The sequence below is a fragment of the Miscanthus floridulus genome, chromosome 4 (assembly GCF_019320115.1).
Source record: "Miscanthus floridulus cultivar M001 chromosome 4, ASM1932011v1, whole genome shotgun sequence".
Lineage (NCBI taxonomy): Eukaryota > Viridiplantae > Streptophyta > Magnoliopsida > Poales > Poaceae > Miscanthus > Miscanthus floridulus.
Window position 1 is genome coordinate 5,106,606 of NC_089583.1, and position 20,543 is coordinate 5,127,148.

At 48.8% G+C, this 20,543-nt stretch overlaps 2 protein-coding genes across 2 annotated transcripts; both read right to left on the reverse strand.

Moving 5' to 3' along the window:
- Window positions 1-767: 767 nt before the first annotated feature.
- Window positions 768-2,909, reverse strand: LOC136550836 (plastid division protein PDV2-like). Its single transcript, XM_066542431.1, has 2 exons — window positions 2,596-2,909; window positions 768-1,617 (listed from the first exon to the last, which is right to left on the reverse strand). Exons 1-2 carry the CDS (start codon window positions 2,845-2,847, stop codon window positions 949-951), a joined length of 921 nt encoding a protein of 306 aa, XP_066398528.1. The 5' UTR covers window positions 2,848-2,909; the 3' UTR covers window positions 768-948.
- A 2,391-nt stretch (window positions 2,910-5,300) lies between these two features.
- On the reverse strand, window positions 5,301-20,543 carry LOC136547952 (uncharacterized). Its single transcript, XM_066539629.1, has 9 exons — window positions 20,470-20,543; window positions 19,233-19,374; window positions 18,659-19,095; window positions 18,457-18,547; window positions 18,291-18,339; window positions 18,110-18,210; window positions 17,832-17,969; window positions 11,559-11,567; window positions 5,301-5,624 (listed from the first exon to the last, which is right to left on the reverse strand). The coding sequence occupies exons 1-9, from the start codon at window positions 20,541-20,543 to the stop codon at window positions 5,301-5,303; spliced, it is 1,365 nt and encodes a 454-aa protein (XP_066395726.1).

The following is a 20,543-nucleotide window of genomic DNA, read 5'->3' on the forward strand; positions in this document are numbered from 1 at the left end:
GCTTCTAGGAGCCGGCACCGATCCGGAGGCAGGAGGTCCGGTTCCGTTCTGGACCGTGGAGACAGGGAGAAGCGATGCCAATTTTGGTTCCGGGCCAGTTTTGGTTTCAGGCCGGGCCGAAACGAACGCACATTCTTATTCACATCCGGATTGGAAACGGGCCACAACAATCCACCCGGAACGGGCCAATCAGGTAGAAACGAGAGGACTTCACTCCAGCAAAGCATACATCCCATAATGTACCTTGGCCTGTAGAGCACAGCCACAGCATGAGCATCCTGTGGGAATGGGATGGGGAGATCGTATTGTTCTGCACGTAGTCCTTCAGCAGTCTGGCAGTCTGGCTTGCAATTCAGAGGACGGCCGCATCAGGAAAACTCAAAGTCATGTGTAAAGGACCTCTAGACCCGGGTCTACACACTTATGTTTGTTCTGCAATTTTTGCCCAATCGACTTGCATTGGAACCAAGTCTTGACTTGAGAGCACTCTGATGTGCAGCTGATCCATCATGATATCGGAACCCTCCCCAAAAGGCCCCAAAAGATTAAAGACAGATCTTCAGCGATATGGTTATCTACGTCTTATGGAACTATGGAAAGAGAACATGTAGGATTTTTTTTTAGAATGTTTTTCAAACCGCTCAGCAAGTGGCTTCGAGAGCTAAGGAGGAGGTTGGCATGAGAAAGAGAGCTTTTGCCATTGCAGGGCAGCAGAGTAAACTACATGGGGGGGCCAGAGCAGCACAACGACAGTGTGAGAGCAGATGGGTTTATTTCCATGATACATAGCTTCAACATCTCCACGCTGCCCATGTTCAGCGCCAAACGCAGACAAAACAAAGAAAGACAGCTCCCAGCAATACGTCTTACAAAGAACCATTCCCCAGCTACTAAGTAACACTCCCACAGCACAGATGACCTACATCCTACTATTCACACACGTGGATTTCAGCCTAAACCGTACCTTGAACTTGGCGGTGCCAGGACAGCATCGAAAGGCACCTCCACTCTTTCCTTCACGACGCAGTGTGCCCTGCCATTCTCGAGCACCATCACTTTGCCAGGAGGGCAACGCAGAGGAGCGCTCCGCTCTTCTCTGCCGGTCGCCTGCTTACCACCACCACCAAACAGACCCACGATGTCCAGCTTGATGCTGTTCCGCCCCATCACGGGCTCGTAGCCAGCAGCCTTCATGATGGACACGGCGCCCACGACCATGACCGCCGTCTTAGCCACCCATCCGATGAAGGCTCCGGTCCCTCCTCCCGAGCTGCGTTTCGAGGTCCCAGTATTCCTGCTCCCCAGCCCATTTGTTCTCGTGCCGTCTTGCGCCGTTCCGTCGGAGCCCAATCCGTTGTGCAAGCGCTTGGACTTGGACATGTAGCTCAGAGGGTACAGGTCGTCGAGCACGAACGAGTTGGTGACGTGGTTCGAGTACGGAGGCAGGATGAGACCATCGTCATGCTCTATTTTCTCACCAGCAAAAGCAGCAGCCTCATGGATTACCTCGCAGTCCTGCCCCTTGTATTCTTTGAGCTTGGTTAGCAGGGATCTCCGGCTTCGGTCGATCTGGCTCAAGATGGTTTCCCGTTCGTATCTTTGTTGGTGCTGGAGGTCCTGGCAGTGGAATTTTGTTAAGGCGTTAACAATGCAGTAGATAATAATTTAGAAATAGTCTCAACACAAACATTTAAGTTATATATAATCCACACAACCAGTAACAGGAAACAACATACCCTCAATTATCACAGCCAGTACCTCACCAGTGTGACCTCGCACTTGGTGCAATAAACAGAACATAGCAAAGTAAATTACGATCTGTTTTAAATCTCACATAAACAATTGACTAACAAGCAACACTAGTAATGAAAGCACACGTTACAATTATTATGCCCCTTTCTGTACCTTGCCCAAATTTCTGGCAAGAATGTTATCATAAAAAAAAGGTCCTACTAGTATTTGTGAAAGACAGGAGCTAAAAGGATCCGATTAGTACTAGCAAGACTGGGCAGACCGCAGAACCGAGCTGAATGCCTGAATCTTACAGTTCAATACAACTAATAAACGATAGATCTAGTTGCTGCATGACAACTCTTATCCCTACCATTAACGGCAGGCAATTTCCTTGCCAGAAAATAAATGCAAGCTCATGCTCAACGCACATTAGAGCAAATTTCACAGTTTGATAGAACTAGGAATGGAAATGTTTAGTTGACTGCATGACAACTCCTATCTGCTACTAGTAATGGCAGGCAATTTCATTGCCCAGGAAAAAAAAACACAAGCTCATGAACTGGAGCAAACTGAAACATCATCCTACGAGCCAGCACACGGTTAGTCCACTAATGCCCTGCACCTACATTTGGTATGTTTTTATCCTTGTTCGAGATAGCATGCTGACGCAGGAAAAAAATGGGGGCAGTATGCCACTTGCCACTATGCCCTGCCCTGTTTCGATAGCATTAATTCAGGATCAGAAGAGATTAGTTTCCAAATCCAAACAGAAAAGGCGCTACAAAATCAGCCATGAGTTACCATAAAAATCCACCAACCGCAGCAGAAAGCAACGACTGGGTGATTAGTCAATCCACAGACCTGCAGGGCGGCTAGCTGCCGCTCGAGCGACTCGAGCGCGTCGCTGATGCCGACCAGGCTCTCCACCTCCACCTCCACCTCCTCCGCCTCCTCCTCCTCCTCGTCCCCCGCCGCGCCCAGCCGCTTCACCGCCTCCTCGGCGTCCCGCCGCGGACACGGCGCCCCCGCCCCCGCGGCGGCGGCGCAGGCCGATATCCTAGTGCGGAGGTCCGAGGCGCGGGAGAGGACGAGGCCAATCTCCTCCCCCTCCATCTCCGCCGTCGCCACCTCCGCGCTCCGCCGCTGGGGTTGGTGAAACAAAACCCTAGCAAACCCCCCCCCCCCCCCCCCCCCCCCCCAGGCTCGCGGCAGCGGCGCGTGCGCTGTGGTGGTGGACTGGTGGTGGTGGCCTGGTGGGTGGTCTGCGCCGCCTTCGTCGCGGGGTGCGCGCGGCTCTCTCGCCTCGGCCGGCTGATGCCGTGTTCGTGGCTGTGGAGACGCCGAGGCTGAGGCGTATCCGCTGCCGGCGGGGCCCGCCGTCAGCGTGTGTTGTGTGACTTGCGTTCTATGGGCTTGGGCCTGTTAATCTTGTTAGTGAAATTGGGCTGGCCTACTTACGGAAAGTCGGGGTGGGCTGGACCCTTTTTGCAAGGAGGCTCAATGCTACCTTTCTTTTTCTTTATTTCGTTTTGTAGGAAACTGTGGAATGCAATTAGTTGTGTTTTTTAAGGAAAGAATGTTGTTAGGGTTTGTTTGTTTGTTAGAGTTTCACCCCTTGATCCCTACCTCCCGCTACAAGATTATCTCATGAAGTTACTTCTGTGGTGGAGCAAGGTGACTAGGTAGGCAGGAAAGTAATCCTGGTAGGCGCAGATTTAGGCCCCCTTTGGAACGCAAGAATTTCATAGAAATTACACAAGATTCAGTTCACTTTTCACAGGAAAAGCGCAGGAACGGGAAAAAAAAATCCCATGTTTCATATGGGGCCCTAATAGTGATTCGTGTCTAATACTTATTAGAATTGTGACTTTTTACTATTTTTGTGGGACGAGGGATTTTTGCTCCTCTAAGAGACGCTGTCAAAGAATCCTTTAGGGGCCGTTTGGATCCTTTCATTTGAAGCAATTAAAATCTACTCCCTCCGTTCCAAATTTTAAGTCGCTTTGACTTTTTTCATTCATCCATTTTATTATGTATCTAGACATATTATTATATCTAAATGCATAGCAAAATGAATTTACCAAAAAAGTCAAAGCGACTTATAATTTGGAATGGATGGAGTACTTAATAAATTAGGCTATTTGACATTCCACCACACTTTCAAAGTTTCCATATAAGCCTATCTCATTCATAGGGTGGGAGATGAAAATTATCTCTATAGATCACCATTCTATGTTTCTACTTTGTAACTTATAATATACTCTTCAACTCGCTCCCTACGGTAGAAAAGCAACACATAAGTATCTCTTTCGTATATTCAACAATAATATACAAAAATAATCAATATACAATCATATTAGCTTAATTAATATGTGTCTAAATTATGATTATTAAAATGAATTCAATTCCAAGGATCCAAACAGGGCCTTAATGCTCGTCTTCACGATTGTATTTCATTAAGTAAAAGAAGAGTTTGATTGGTTACAACACTCCCAAATAATCCATAAATTATCGTGGTAGGAGGGATGGAACCCCAAAGCAACCCGCAGAACTAGGATGCAACTTAATTTACATGAATGTTTTACGACAAAAAGGCATCACTAAACGCAACAAAGGGGGCCGACCGAACTAGCAAGCCTCCTCGAATACACACTTGACCCCTCCTAGGTCAACCTTCAAAAATGCCCGAAGTGTGGGTCTTTTTGCGAAGTCGAGCGGCTCCTGAAACGCCTGCTGGAAGGCTGCCATTACCTAGGTAGCCAACGGCTATGGGTGCGGAGCGGCGAGTTCGCACTTGTACGAGAGCACTTTTCTCCCTTAATGTTGTTGCCAAAGAGGCGTTCTTTGGGCTTGGTCATGTTAATCTTTTTATGGAAATTGGGCTGGCCCACTCCTACGGAAGGTCAAGGTGGGTTGGACCTTCTTTGCACGGAGGCCCGTAAGGATGTTGTCTTTCTTTTTTAATTTCCTTTTCTAGAATTTTTTTTCCTAGTGCAATGCAATTAGTGATGCTTTTTCTTTTTTTAGAAAAGAATGTAGCTAGTTGTTGGCCCTATGATCCAAGCGTCTTAGAGTTTTATCCTTAATTTTTAGCTCTAGCTACCTGATTCTCTTATGGAGTGATTCTTGAGGAGAAACAAGTGGGAAATGATTTTGGAGTAATTTTAGTGGGGATTGAATAGAAAGTGTGGGTTTTTTAGCTATCAGCTTCTATTTATGTAAATAAAGTGATATTTGTTGAGGAGGAGTGACTTTCATGAAGAGCTGCTCCTGCTCTAGGAGGCGCTGCGCATTAGCGTTGCCTCACTCACTTGTACAATAAAGTAGTACAAACTTTGTCATCTCTTTCATTTGTGTATATCTACAAACTCTGTCATCTCTTTACAGCGAGTTTCTCACACACGCAAATTAAGACGAAGAATACCCATGCCTAACAATGGATCATGGACGCAATCATCATCATCATCCTAGAACCAAATCTATCAACACATTCCACCCACCACATGACCACAACTACCAATTAACTAATCTCTGTCGAATCAGCTTCACGACGAGCAGCTAGCTAGCTAGCTGAGGTGCGGGAAGGCGAGGTCCCTGGCGAGCAGGTACCGGAAGCTCTGCCGGTGAGGCACCCACTCGACGACCTTGCCTGCGGACCTGCCGTCGCCGCGGCGGCAGCGCTGCACCACCGTCCGCAGCGTCTCCGGGAGGCATCGCTGCACGGCGTCGAGGAGGCGGTCGGGCGAGAGGCCGGCGTCCCGGGCGTAGGCGTCCAGCAGCTTGGGCAGCAGCACCCGGTGGTCCTTCCACACCCCCGCCGTGGCGCGGACGTACCCCTCCCGCGCCGCCTCCAGCTGCTGCGCCAGCCGCTTCGGGAAGTACACCCGCACCTGCACGCCATAGAACACAACACAAGCATGAAGAACATCCTTCTTTCCTGTCAGTGCGAGCTCCAAACTGGACTCTGAACATGCAAAAGAAACAGACAGTATAATGATGCGTCGACCGTCGACTACTTCGATGAACAACAGCATGAACATTCTTGCATGGTGGTAGTAGGTACTACAGCATACATGTACCAAGGAAAGGATACAAAAGTAGAGATATACTTTGTAAAGCTCCTTTCATCATTGTGTTCGTCCATCCAATCCATGGCGCCACAGTCCACAGGTGACTGACAGGTTCTAGTTCACCTTGCAGCTTTTGTCACTTTCAGAAACATCTCTACATGGCTACTCGATTCATACGCTCCTAGTACTAGGTGATCCGTTGTTGCCATGCTCAATCATGTTTGAGAGTTCCCAGGAACCAAACTGTCCATTGTAAGTAGTAATAATCCATGGTTTCAAGGCTTTATGTTCGATTCTGTCAGCCATCTCTGGTCTCTTCTTGTTTATAAAATTCTAGATCGACACTCAGAGCTTTTGTGTGTTTGCACTTTTGTGCACCAAAAAAAGAAGAAAAGAGGGGGCAAAAAAGACAGACATGATCGGAGAGCGAGGCGTGGTCCTTGGTTCTCACTGCGGGATCGGAGTGTGAAGGACCGAAAAAGGCGACCAGAGGGGGGTGAATGGGAGCCGTAAAATTTCTCGTGAGACTTTTTCGATCGCTGTCCCAAAACACCACCAAGCACAAACGAGTTCTGGAGCTCAAATATCCAAGCCAACTAGTGACAAGAGTACCCACTAAAATTCCTCAGAACAGTAGAAAGCCAACGCAGCAGACGAAACACGAAATGGAGCTCAAACAACTAAGCTACAGAAGAAGAAGCAAGCTCTAAAAATAGACCAACATTTGGGTTGCTAACAAAAACAAGCATGAGCTCACTGTAGGAAATATGAGCAATCACTTGTACTTGACTTGAAATAAATAAATGACCATACAGTGATTACTCCTTGTAGCTGAGGCTGACAACACAATAATAGATGGAGAAGCAAGAGTCACGATCAAAGCAAGCACTTGCTGCTAGACAGAACCTACAAATTTCAGTTGATCTGCACAGAGAAGAAATGCAAGCAGCTGTTGCTCTGCGGGGTATTTGCACCTGAAATTCATAGCAAGCAACTGCTCGATGACACACCTGCAAGACCGAGCAGTAGAGGCAAGTAGCCCTGACGAGAAACTAATTCCCAGAACGAACACAGAAAGAGAGACCGAACACCCAGGCGCTCACAGCAACAGACTGCACCAGTGTCCTCGCAGCATGCTCGACCGGTGATTCAATGAAACCAGAGATGTGCTGGAAGCAGCTACAGGGACAAGCAGGGTCTGCGCTGCTCCCCTCACCAGATTGAAGTGTCGACCTGAAGGCAGAGTAGGAAGAACAAAACGAGCAGGCCGAGCGTTACGAACAGAAACAAGGGTGACCCAAGAATCAAGGAAAAATAGCTCCAAACTCCATGATTTGTTCCCAAATTTTGTACGCAAAATCACAAGAGGATCAGTGAGCTATTCCCGAGAAATCATCGCTCAATTTCAACTGTAACTCTGAAAATCAAAGAGATTTGAGCAAGAACGAGTTTTTCCCCCAAAAAAGAAAATCGGCTTGGATCTTGATGCACAAGTGGAATTGATTCAAATCACTTGGTAGAATTGTTCATCACTCGTCAAAGCATCAACTGGACCAAACAAATCACACAGAAAAACACAAATCAAGAAGGGGAAACCGGTGAACAGTAACTCGCAAAAAAGAAAAACACGAACACACATCAGGTTTCCACATCCATAGGACAAAAAGAGGTTAGGGCCTCCATTCCCAGTACCAAATCACACCAAAATATATCACGAATTTTTAGTTCATGGGACCTCTCTCAAGAGTGCTTAGAAGAAGAAACCCTAGGTGGAAGGAGGGAATAAGAGAATGGGAGAGAGGTGAGGGAGATGGGGGCTCCCTCATCCTATTTAACAGGGCTATTACACATTCCCAGTTTTGCCCCTGGATACAAACGAGTTGAACCGCTAAGCCCAATGGCGTTGTTGTCCAACCCGGTGTAATCTTGATCCGACGGCCACCACGCCTTCTCATCAGTAGCTTTGCCTCGACGCGAACTCCTCGATGCCACCACGTGCCGTCCGTTCCTCCTCGGAACCTCCGCCCGGGTTTTGAGGCCCAAACCCGTAAACCGTCCATCCGATGGTTTTGAGGTCCAAACCATCAAACCGTTCGCGAGTAGCGTACTCCATACGCGTCCCCCGCCATCCGACGCGTGTCACCGCCGTCCTCGACCGGCCGGCCCGCCAAGTCCTCCTGAGCCTCGCTCGACTCACGCGTCCGCCGTCTTGACCCGGTCAACACCGTCACTCCATGTCTTCTTGCACTTGTCGATATCCCAAGTGTCAGCCACCGTGGCTAGTCACCCGGCCTCTGGGTCCTTCGGTCCAAGCCTCACATCCGTCCTTCACCGCTCCCGGTCTGTCGGCACGGCACGTCCTCCTTGACCTTCACCTCGCCGTCGACCACCACATCCGAGCTCCACACCTACACAATACAAGCCAAAAGACATGATGCACACATAGCTTTCGCCATGGTAGGGTTAGTCACCACTCAACCTACTTCGTGGATCACATTGACAATCACTCATCACAAAACAAACACATAAGGGTACTTGTCAACCTTGTGTTCGCAATCTCCCCCTTGATGAGTGCATTGTCAACACCAATACACGAACAGCTTGAGCAAAAGAAAAAGAAGAAGAAGAGAAAAGAAAGAACTCACCCAAATGACCAAAAGCCAAAGAAAAGCCAAGAACCGGGTCATTTGAAAATGAGCAAAACTTGGTCCCCAAAGACATGGGCAACGGCTCGACGCAACCAAGTGAAACAAAGCTAGCCCTCAAGAAGAGGCAACGGGCTCAACACCACTAGCAAAGCTCGAAAAACCAAAAAATTGCTAGACCCTCCAAAAGAGGCAAAGGCTCAACACATCTAGCAAAACACCTCAAATGCAACTCCCCCTGAACAAGTGCAATCTCTCTCAAATGAATGCATATCTCTCAACTTTAAGTGAAATTGGAAGTTTCTTCCCCTTGTGTCATTGTGAGTGTGGAAAACTTCTCCCCCTTGTTGACACATGCACTTATCAAGCTAGAGCCCAAAGATTGCATCTCCCCCTCAAATCATGCTATGAATGCAGAAATGCACGAATGCAGAAGCTTCAAGATTATAGTAAGTAGATTGAAAAGAGGCTCTAGTTGATGCTGTCATGTATATATAGCAACACATACAAGTGCTAGCAAATGCTCAAATTGACCAAATGAGACGAAATATGGCATTTAAGCAATTTTGATCAAGTTTGAGCAATTTTAAAAGAGTGTTCACCACCAAGGGAGCACATAGCAAAAGTAGACAGGAGATCGACCTTGTGCTACACATGTATGCAAAGTGAACTACCCCAAACAAAGTTCACACATCATGTCATGAGACAAACTTGTGGTTTGATCAAATTTTAGACACCAATTGAAATTTATCGGAGTTATGCAGCTTATTACCAAAGTTTGTCAGACAATTGTGTGTGGGAGGTTATCTGTGCCATCAAAACCTGACTTAGCGACCATGTCAAGCCTATGCCAAAGACAATCAGAAGCTTAAGACAATGATCTCGGTATCCATTACAGAGCTCAAGTTCACCAATGAGTGCAATTTGGAGCTGTCTCGATACTCTAACATAGGATAGTACAGACCCATCCCGATCTTTTCAAATCACTTAGTTTGATTTTCAAGTTTTCGCACAAATTCAAGTTTCTCAAGCAAGTGTGTAACTCAAGGTATGAGCCGTAGCAACTAAGCATATATATGAAGCAAGTAAAAGATCTCGACACATTCTACACATGCTAGTGCCACAAGTAGTGGTGAACACATTTCATGTTTCAATAAGTTTTAATCAAGTTCACAGTTTGGAAAACAAGCTTAGCTCATAACATGCATCAATTGATCAAGAGGAGCCTAAGCCAAAAGCACATCATGTATATCCATAACATCCCCAACAAGAGCATAGTGTCAATCTAGCTACTATAAGGATAAAGCTCAGGATGCAATATGATACATGATGATATGATATGCAAGTATGATATAAAAACAAAAACAAAGGCTAAACTACAAAGAAAAGCAAACTAGAATACAACAACCAAAGTTTCCCTCCTCTAAAAAGGGAAACAAACTCCAAGCTCCCCTCGCAAGCGAGCAAACTGGGCTTGGTCAAGTGGTTTGGTGAAGATATATGCGAGCTGGTTTTGGGTATCAATGTGGTGTAGATCGATATCACCTTTCTCATAGTGGTCACGCAAGAAGTGAAAACGAACTTCAATGTGCTTTGTCTTTGAGTGAAGGACTGGGTTTTTGGCTACACTTATGGCACTGGTGCTGTCACAAAACAAAGGCACTCGCCTAAACTCTAACCCAAAGTCTCTCAGAGTAGCTATCATCCAAAGCAATTGGGAACAACAAGCAGCAGCAGCAACATACTCAGCTTCTGTGGTGGATTGGGCGACGCTAGACTGCTTGCGAGAAGACCAAGACACAAGAGAAGATCCAAGAAACTAACAAGTCCCCGAAGTGGACTTCCTCTCAACACGACAACCAGCATAATCCGCATCAGAATACCCACAAAGAGAAAGAGAGGAGGAAGCTGAAAACCAAAGACCAAACTTGGGTGTGAAATGAAGGTACCTGAGGATCCGCTTGATGGCTTGACGATGAGACGTGCGCGGCGAAGACTGAAAGCGCGCGCACAAGCAGACTGCAAACTGGATGTCCGGTCTCGTCGCCGTTAGGTACAGCAGGGACCTGATCATGCTTCGGTATTCCTTCTGGTCCACAGCTTCTCCCTCCTTGTCCTCATCCAGGGCTGTCGTGGTTGACATGGGTGTCGAAAGAGGCTTGGCCTCACCCATATCAAATTTCTTGAGCACGTCCTTGGTGTACTTGCCTTGGTGCACGAACGTCCCCTCACGAGTTTGCTTGATTTGCAGCCCAAGGAAGAAAGTCAATTCGCCCATCATGCTCATCTCAAATTCCCTGCTCATAGTATCTGAAAACTTGGCAACAAGAGCATGAGAAGAGCCACCAAAGATTATATCATCCACGTATATCTGAACCAAAAGGATGTCTGTGCCTTGCTTGAGGAGGAACAAAGTCTTATCTACGGAACCCATCCTAAAACCCTTATCAAGCAAGAAAGCTTTTAAACGCTCATACCAGGCTCTCGGGGCTTGTTTCAAACCATACAAGGCTTTGTGGAGTTTAAAAACATGGTTGGGGTACTTTGGATTTTCAAAGCCAGGGGGTTGCCTCACATAAACCTCTTCCTCTATGTACCCATTCAAGAAGGCACTCTTTACATCCATCTGATACAGCTTGAACCCTTTCGAAGCTGTAAATGCTAAAAGAATCCTAATGGCTTCTAGACGAGCAACAGGAGCAAATGTTTCTTCATAGTCTATTCCCTCTTTTTGGCAAAAACCCTGAGCCACTAATCTCGCCTTGTTTCTCACCACCACCCCATCCTCACTCTGCTTGTTCTTGTAAACCCACTTTGTACCTATGGGGTGGCACTCTGGTGGAGGTGGAACTAAAACCCACACTTGGTTTCGCTCAAAGTTCTCTAACTCCTCGTGCATAGCATTAACCCAATCGGCATTAGATAGTGCGTGTCCAATATCTCGAGGCTCAAAAGAAGCTACGAAAGCAGAATGAGCGAAATGGGAAATATGATAAGACTTGGAACGCGTTACCCTTTCATCGATGTCGCCGATCATGGTCTGAGGAGGATGGCGTCGCTGGATATGTCGAGGTGCACCCAAAGATGAAGTCGCCTCCCCCTCATCCACAGCTGGGGCCTCCTCAGTCGATTGAGGAAGCGGCTCGCACGGACCCCATGAAGTAGAGGTGGAGGGCTCAGGGCCGTGAGCCGAAGTGGTCGAAGCTGGCTCGATCGGGGCAGCCGGTTGAGATGGCTTGGGATCATCCCAATCGACGTCATCGTCATCCTCAATGAAAATGCTGTCACCCATCTCTTCATCACCTGCATGTTCAAAGACAAAAACAGAAGAGGGCATGGTTTCGTCGAAGGTGACTTCACAAGTCTCCACGACACGGTTAGTCTCAAGATTAAGCACACGGTACGCATGTGAATGAGAAGCGTAACCGAGAAATATACCGTCCGAAGATCTAGATTCAAACTTGCCAAGATTACCTTGCTTAAGAATGAAGCACCTGCAACCGAAGACTCAAAAATGACTCACCTTGGGTGGACGCCCAAACCGCAACTCATAGGATGTCTTCTTCAAGAAAGCACGAAGAAAAATGTGGTTTGAAACATGGCAGGCGGTGTTGATGGCTTCGGCCCAGTAACGCCTAGGAGTCCTATGCTCATCGAGCATCGTCCTAGCCATTTCAACCAAAGTCCAATTTTTGCGCTCAACAACACCATTCTACTGAGGGATATAGGGTGAAGAAAACTGATGTTCAAGACCCAAGGAAGCACAAAAGGTGTCAAACTGAGAGTTTTTGAACTCAGTGCCATTGTCACTGCGGATAGCTCGTATGGCATTCTTTGGTAACTCAGGTTGCAACCTCAAGATCAAGTCACGAGCATGAGAAAATGCTTCGTCCTTGCCCTCCATGAAAAACACCCAAGAATAACGAGAAAAATCATCCACGATCACAAGAACGTACCACTTCCCTCCCTCTGACCGAACCCGAGCCGGACCAACAGTGTCCATATGGAGTAGCTCACCGGGTCTCGTGGTCATGACCTGAGTCACTGGAGGATGAGAAGCAGCCACCATCTTTCCATGGCGACAGGGATGGCATACCAGATCCTTCTCAAACTTAAGTTTGGGCAATCCTCGGATCATGTCAAGAGAACTCAACCTCACTAGGAGATCGAAGCTCAAGTGACCAAGTCTCCTATGCCACTTCCACAAATCAGAAGAAGATCCGGCAACCAAACAGCGAGAAGAACCGAAAGACTGAGAGAAATCAGCTCTGAAAACTCGACCAAAAGGAACGATCTGACAAACTAGATGTCCCTGAGAATCGAGCACACGAGAAAATCCAGTCTTAAAGCGCACCTCAAACCCATCTTGAAGGAGTTGCGAAACAGAGAGCAAATTGAAATGCAGGCTTGAAACCAAAGCAATGTCCTTCAAGATAAAAGACTCATTGACCCGAATGGTCCCACGAGACAGCACCTTACCTTTGCTATTGTCCCCAAATGTGATGTACTCCTTGTATTGTATGGGGTCGAGGCTGGAGAACCATTTGGAACTTCCGGTCATGTGGCACGAACAGCCGGAATCAACAAGCCACGTGTTCTCCAGGCCTCCGCTCTGCATCAATAGAAAGACAGGGGGTGAGCAAATGGCACAACACTAGGGTTAGTGAAATGAGAAGAATACCAGTGTTGAGTCATTTGCCCTAGAAAAGTGTTAGGAAAAACACCATACATGCCATGTCCCATTGGAGAGAAGCGATCACCACGTGGGGGAAAACGTGGTCCGCTAGGAGTGTGGGACTGAAAGCCACCGTCGTGAGGTCTAGAGTCATATAGATCATGACTTGGGCCACGCCGGGCATGACCACCACGTGGTCTCGCCACCTGAGGCCTAGCACCTTGAGGCATTGCACCTCTAGGCCTAACACTGTGCCTCTAAACAGGCGGTACATGTACGCCATGGGGAGGACGGTACATGTTCCGGTTGTTCAACTCGTACTCGCGCCGCTCATCTCTCTTCCTCCTAAAGCAAAACTCAGCCAAATGACCATCTCTATGGCAATAGTCACAGTGGTACCTCACCTTTCTCTTGGATGGTGGTTGACTCACTCTCTTGTGGATGTGGTTCACTCTCTGAGGCTTTTTGGCTTTAGGAAGGGGTGCACTAGAGATGTTGGGTAGAGTATCGAGTGAGTTCCGAAAGTGGTTCGGTTTGGGAACCCAAACTTGCTTGGATGGTGGAGCTTTTGGTGGTTCTTCAAACACACCATCTTTGATCATAGGCTTGGTAAACTCTGGTGGAGGGATCTTGATCAATTTGGGAGTGTTGGTGGGTTTCTCACTTGGGTTCAAACCACTATGTTCACCAACCATGCCATAGACATGCTCACCCTTCCCACCTATAGCAAAGCCTACTCCCGATGAGTCAGTTCCCCGCCTGAACTGGCTCACCATCATGCCCAACTGAGGCTCACTGCACGACACCCAGCTCAAGATGGACCGAAGTTGTGTGTTTTCTTCCTCGGTTCCCATCTTGTCATGCCTGCAGGACTCAAGCTCCAACACCAAAGCTTCACATCGAACGCATGTAGTGGTGGTGCTATCTGAGTTGGCCTTCTCAAACTCAGCAAGTTTGGCAACCTTCTCTGCCAACTCAGATTGCAAGCCTGAGCAGGACTTGCATGCACCGAGCAACCCAGAACAAGACTTCAGCTCATCACATTCATCAAGCAAAACAGCATACTTGGATTGCAAGTCAGAGAGGTTAGACATGTGTATAGCGCACTCATCGCACTCCTCCTCCTCTGACACCACTACACCACTCTTGGCAAGCTCCAACTCCTTCAAAGCAACCTCTAGCTGGTCCTTAAACTCTTTTCTCTCGCGGGCAGCACGCTTAAGCAACTTATCTTGACTCATCAATGTATCATTCATAGTATCAAGCTCAAGCATAAGTGAGTCAAGTGTGGGCGGTACCTCATTTTCGTCGTCGTCGACGTCGATGTCCTTTTTGAGCTTTGCTCCACCGTCAACCGCCATAGTGCAAAACCCACCACGGTTTGCACCGGCAACAAAGCAGAGACCGTTGAGCTTGTCCTCGCGCTTCTTCTCGGACTCATCGTCGGTCGAGGGAGAAGAAGAGTGATCATCGTCGGAGTCATCGTCGAGGTCGCTGAGGGAGGCGAGGAAGGCGCGTTCTTGAGCTTTGGCCTTCCTGCGGTATGCCTTCTTGATCGCCTCCTTGTCGAAGCCGCCCTTGGCCTTGTGCTTGCCGGAGGTGTAGTCACGCTTATCCTTGCGCTTGCCGGAGTCATACTTGTTGGTGAAGGGCTTCTTCTTGGGGCAGTGCGCGACAAAGTGGTCTAGATCTCCACATCCATAGCATCCCTCCTTTGGGCCACCACTGCATCAGCGGTTCAAACGGTTGTTGTGAAACCGAGAGAACCGACTGATGACGAGTGCCAACTCATCATCCCCAAGAGACTCCAGCTGCTCCTCTGTGACTGACATCAAGCACGACAAAGAGAAAGAAGCTTGTGAAGGGTTAGTCAATGAACTTGAACCACTACCTGAGACCAAAGCCATGGTTGGTGCAGAAGGATTCTTGAGCTTGGCTTGGGTTTGGTAGTCGATCTCTGTGGACTTGAGCTTGCTGAAAAGCTCGTCGACGGTGAGGGTGTCGTAGTTGGCCGACTCGATGATCGCTGACACCTTCACATCCCATACCTTTCGATCAAGGGCATAGAGAAGCTTGAGCGCCCTCTCATGATCACTATAAGGTAGGTTGGCCTTGTTCGCTTTCATTTTGTTGACGATAGTCTGAAAGCGGGAAAACATGGCATCGATGGACTCGCCATCAAACTGAGAGAAGTTCTCGTACTCGCGCTTGTACGTCTCGTAGAGTCTGGTCTTGACCTGTGCGGTCCCCTCGTGATAGCTCTGAAGCCTCACCCAGATCTCTCGAGCTGTAGTACAATCAGAGACACGCTCGAACTCAGAAAGCGAAAGACTCGAGAAAAGCACACTGCGAGCTTTGCTATTTGCATTGTGCCGATCCTTGTGATCCTGGGTGGTACGGGCCGCAACAGGGAGCACAACGTAAGTAGCATCCTCGCAAATTTCTCAGACGAGCCAATCAATCCCCTGGAGATGCGCAGACATGCGGATCTTCCAATAAGGATAGTTGGACCCATCAAAGTGCGGTGGTTTGCCGGAACCACGCTCCATGTCGCCTTCGTGGATCACGGACCGATTAAGATGGAATGATCCTTAACCGGCTCTGATACCAATTGAAGGACCGAAAAAGGCGACCAGAGGGGGGGTGAATGGGAGCCGTAAAATTTCTCGTGAGACTTTTTCGATCGCTGTCCCAAAACACCACCAAGCACAAACGAGTTCCGGAGCTCAAATATCCAAGCCAACTAGTGACAAGAGTACCCACTAAAATTCCTCAGAACAGTAGAAAGCCAACGCAGCAGACGAAACACGAAATGGAGCTCAAACAACTAAGCTACAGAAGAAGAAGCAAGCTCTAAAAATAGACCAACATTTGGGTTGCTAACAAAAACAACCATGAGCTCACTGTAGGAAATATGATCAATCACTTGTACTTGACTTGAAATAAATAAATGACCATACAGTGATTACTCCTTGTAGCTGAGGCTGACAACACAATAATAGATGGAGAAGCAAGAGTCACGATCAAAGCAAGCACTTGCTGCTAGACAGAACCTACAAATTTCAGTTGATCTGCACAGAGAAGAAATGCAAGCAGCTGTTGCTCTGCGGGGTATTTGCACCTGAAATTCATGGCAAGCAACTGCTCGATGACACACCTGCAAGACCGAGCAGTAGAGGCAAGTAGCCCTGACGAGAAACTGATTCCCAGAACGAACACAGAAAGAGAGACCGAACACCCAGGCGCTCACAGCAATAGACTGCACCAGTGTCCTCGCAGCATGCTCGACCGGTGATTCAATGAAACCAGAGATGTGCTGGAAGCAGCTATAGAGACAAGCAGGGTCTGCGCTGCTCCCCTCACCAGATTGAAGTGTCGACCTGAAGGCAGAGTAGGAAGAACAAAACGAGCAGGCCGAGCGTTACAAACAGAAACAAGGGCGACCCAAGAATCAAGGAAAAACAGCTCCAAACTCCATGATTTGTTTCCAAATTTTGTACGCAAAATCACAAGAGGATCAGTGAGCTATTCCCGAGAAATCATCGCTCAATTTCAACTGTAACTCTGAAAATCAAAGAGATTTGAGCAAGAACGAGTTTTTCCCCCAAAAAAGAAAATCGGCTTGGATCTTGATGCACAAGTGGAATTGATTCAAATCACTTGGTAGAATTGTTCATCACTCGTCAAAGCATCAACTGGACCAAACAAATCACACAGAAAAACACAAATCAAGAAGGGGAAACCAGTGAACAGTAACTCGCGAAAAAGAAAAACACGAACACAAACACACATCAGGTTTCCACATCCAGAGGACAAAAAGAGGTTAGGGCCTCCATTCCCAGTACCAAATCACACCAAAATATATCACGAATTTTTAGTTCATAGGACCTCTCTCAAGAGTGCTTAGAAGAAGAAACCCTAAGTGGAAGGAGGGAATAAGAGAATGGGAGAGAGGTGAGGGAGATGGGGGCTCCCTCATCCTATTTAACAGGGCTATTACACATTCCCAGTTTTGCCCCTGGATACAAACGAGTTGAACCGCTAAGCCCAATGGCGTTGTTGTCCAACCCGGTGTAATCTTGATCCGACGGCCACCGCGCCTTCTCATCAGTAGCTTCGCCTCGACGCAAACTCCTCGATGCCACCACGTGCCGTCCGTCCCTCCTCGGAACCTCCGCCCGGGTTTTGAGGCCCAAACCCGTAAACCGTCCATCCGATGGTTTTGAGGTCCAAACCATCAAACCGTCCGCGAGTAGCGTACTCCATACGCGTCCCCCGCCATCCGACGTGTGTCACCGCCGTCCTCGACCGGCCGGCCCGCCAAGTCCTCCTGAGCCTCGCTCGACTCACGCGTCCGCCGTCTTGACCTGGTCAACACCGTCACTCCATGTCTTCTTGCACTTGTCGATGTCCCAAGTGTCAGCCACCGTGGCTAGTCACTCGGCCTCTGGGTCCTTCGGTCCAAGCCTCACGTCCGTCCTTCACCGCTCCCGGTCTGTCGGCACGGCACGTCCTCCTTGACCTTCACCTCGCCGTCGACCACCGCATCCGAATTCCACACCTGCACAACACAAGCCAAAAGACATGACGCACACATAACTTTCGCCATGGTAGGGTTAGTCACCACTCAACCTACTTCGTGGATCACATTGACAATCACTCATCACAAAACGAACACACCAGAGTACTTGTCAACCTTGTGTTCGCAGAGTGGCTGCCGGAGCAAAGCGCGAAGCGCAGAAGAGGCTCCGGCTGCCGGACGGCGAAGGCTCGCCACTCCTCGCTCCCGGCTTTGCTCGCCCGGCTCGTCTTCGTCCTCGGATAGTGCAGCAAAGTCCGCAGCCACTGCGATCAAAAGCACCCAGAATACATGGAGTTCAGTTAGCACCTAGCACTAGCAGGAACACATGGCATCGTGCTCCTCGCTGCAGGCACGTTCCTTGACCCAATGATGTTGCTGTGGATGTGATGGTGGAGGCACTTACATGTCCGGAGGAGCAGTGCGTGCTGCACCCGAGAACCAACCCCTGGATGGCCGCCGCGTTGATGGCGTGCCCGGCGATCTTGCACTCCGCCTGCACGAGCACCATCCGTCGCATTGCATCGTGTCAGCCATTGCCGGCCAGTTGCTCTCTGTTGAGGTGGAGGAATTGTGTGACTAATTAAGGTTGGGCTTCTTCAGCTGGTTCTGCGGGACGCCATACTTGAGGTACGCCTGGACATGGACGATCGATCATCAGCATCATATTCAGTCAGAGAAACGATCGAGCAGACACAACACAACAATCAGTGTCAGGCTGGGGATTCAGAGATCGAGAGTTCAGAACGTTACATGCATCACCAGCGCGTTGTGCACGTTGATCCAGAACGCCTCGCCCGTCATCCGCCTCAGATCCACAGTCTCCAGCCGGTAAAGAATCAGCCTGAAATCGCATTGCACAAACACCGATCGATGTCACTACACGCCATGCCATCACTGATCTGAAGTTCGGAACAGCATCTATCCGAACACCAATGGTGACTCGATCACTCACTTGTACGTCTGGAGCAGGTCCTCGGCCTCCCAGAGCCTGGTGCGGCCGCGGGAGATGGCCGGCACCTCGACCATGGTGCTGTAGGGCCCGCTGAACTCCTTGAGCCCCTCGACGCGGAACGGGTTGATGAGCCTGGAGTCGAGCTGGGCGCCGTCTTTCCTGCCGCAGTAGCTGCTGGGGCTCCACATGTCAGCGTCGCCGCCGAGGTGCTGCTGCGGGGAGACCGCGCTCGGCGCCGGGAACAGCGACGACGACGGCGACGACGACGGCCGGTGGTGCGCCAGCAGCGGCGGATCGGCCAGCCTGCAGTACACCCCGGCCATGCACCGCACCATCTCCTCCGACAGGTTGCTCGGGGTCTCCGGGATGTGGTCCGCCACACTCGTCCCGAGGTAGTCCGCCAAGCTCACCACTCCTGACGGCGCCGTCTCGCCTTCCTGCTCGATCATCCCCAACACGTACGGTCAGAAATCAGAACAGATGAATGAACTCGCAACAGAATTTGTTCGAAATTTGTCAAAAATTTCGGATTTGAATTTCAGATTCTGATGATGGGCGAGGCAATGGCAATCACCTCCAGGAAGGAGAAGGGCTGGGAGTGGCAGGACCGGAGCGCCCTCGCGGAGAAAATGGTAATTTTGCCATTATCGTTTCGTTCCTTGGTTATCCCACAAAACTGAGCCTCGTTTAGATTGTAAATTTTTATAATCTGGACACTGCAGTATATTTCGTTTGTATTTGACAAACTTTGTCCGATTATGGATTAACTAGGCTCAAAAGATTCGTCTCGTGATTTACAACTAAACTGTGCAATTAGTTATTTTTTTATCTACATTTAATACTCTATGCATACGTCTAAAAATTAATGTGATGGAAAAAGAGTGAAAAAACTTAGAGTTTTGAGACAATCTAATCAAGACCCCATTATCAAATCGGAACTGGGTACACCTGTTGAAATGCCCTTTGGCTAATTTCTTCCAAAATTTAATCAGTTTTTTATTCCCATCAAATTTGCATTCCTGTTTTACCCTTTATCCTTTCGTTTCTTTCGTTCTTCCCCATTCACGTACGAACCAGAGACGACGGCACGGAAAGGCCGGTCGCCCACCGCCGGCACAACTCCAGGCGGCCGCCGCGCCAACCCCAACGCTCGCCCACCGCCGCGATCGGCACTACGCCAGCCCGCCTCCCCGCACGCTATCGTTCCTGCAAGCCCTAGGGAGCCGCCGCCGGAGCCAGCTCATCGGACCGGAAACGGCGAATTTGGTCGCATCAATGCCGCCTAGTCATCCCCCATCCCTACCGGAAGTCACAGGTCGCCGGCGCCGTGGACGTTGACTCGCCGTCGCAGAGCAGCAGCCGAAGGGAAGACGTCTCCGGGCTGTCACAGAGCAGCGGTCGCGCGGCTGGCTAGCTGTGGCCGGCCGCGGAGGTGCGAATTATCTGGTAAGAAAAGAACAGCTTGGGCTGAGGTAAATCTGGAGCAACAAAGATACAATGGTTTGATCTGCCGTGAAAAGTTTTACAGCCGCTGTTGCTATAGCACTACGACTTTAAAAAATATGCAGTCCACGGCTCAAATGTGTGCACAGTACAACTACAAAAAAAAAATGCAGTCCATGGTTCAGATATGTGCACAGCGAAACGCCAGGCTGCTAATGATCTGTGTTCTTTTTAACGAATTCATTAATAAATAATCCTTTTCTGTTTTGCTTCTAATATTTATGCATGCCATATAATGTATCCAATTTTTGGGTTAATAGATTTGTTCCACCAAATTTGGCCTGCTTAAAACCTTCATTTGTTCTCACATGTGGTACCAATATCCAGCATGCACTTGCCATATGAAGTAGCTATCGCCACAGTATGAAGTTGCTCCATACAT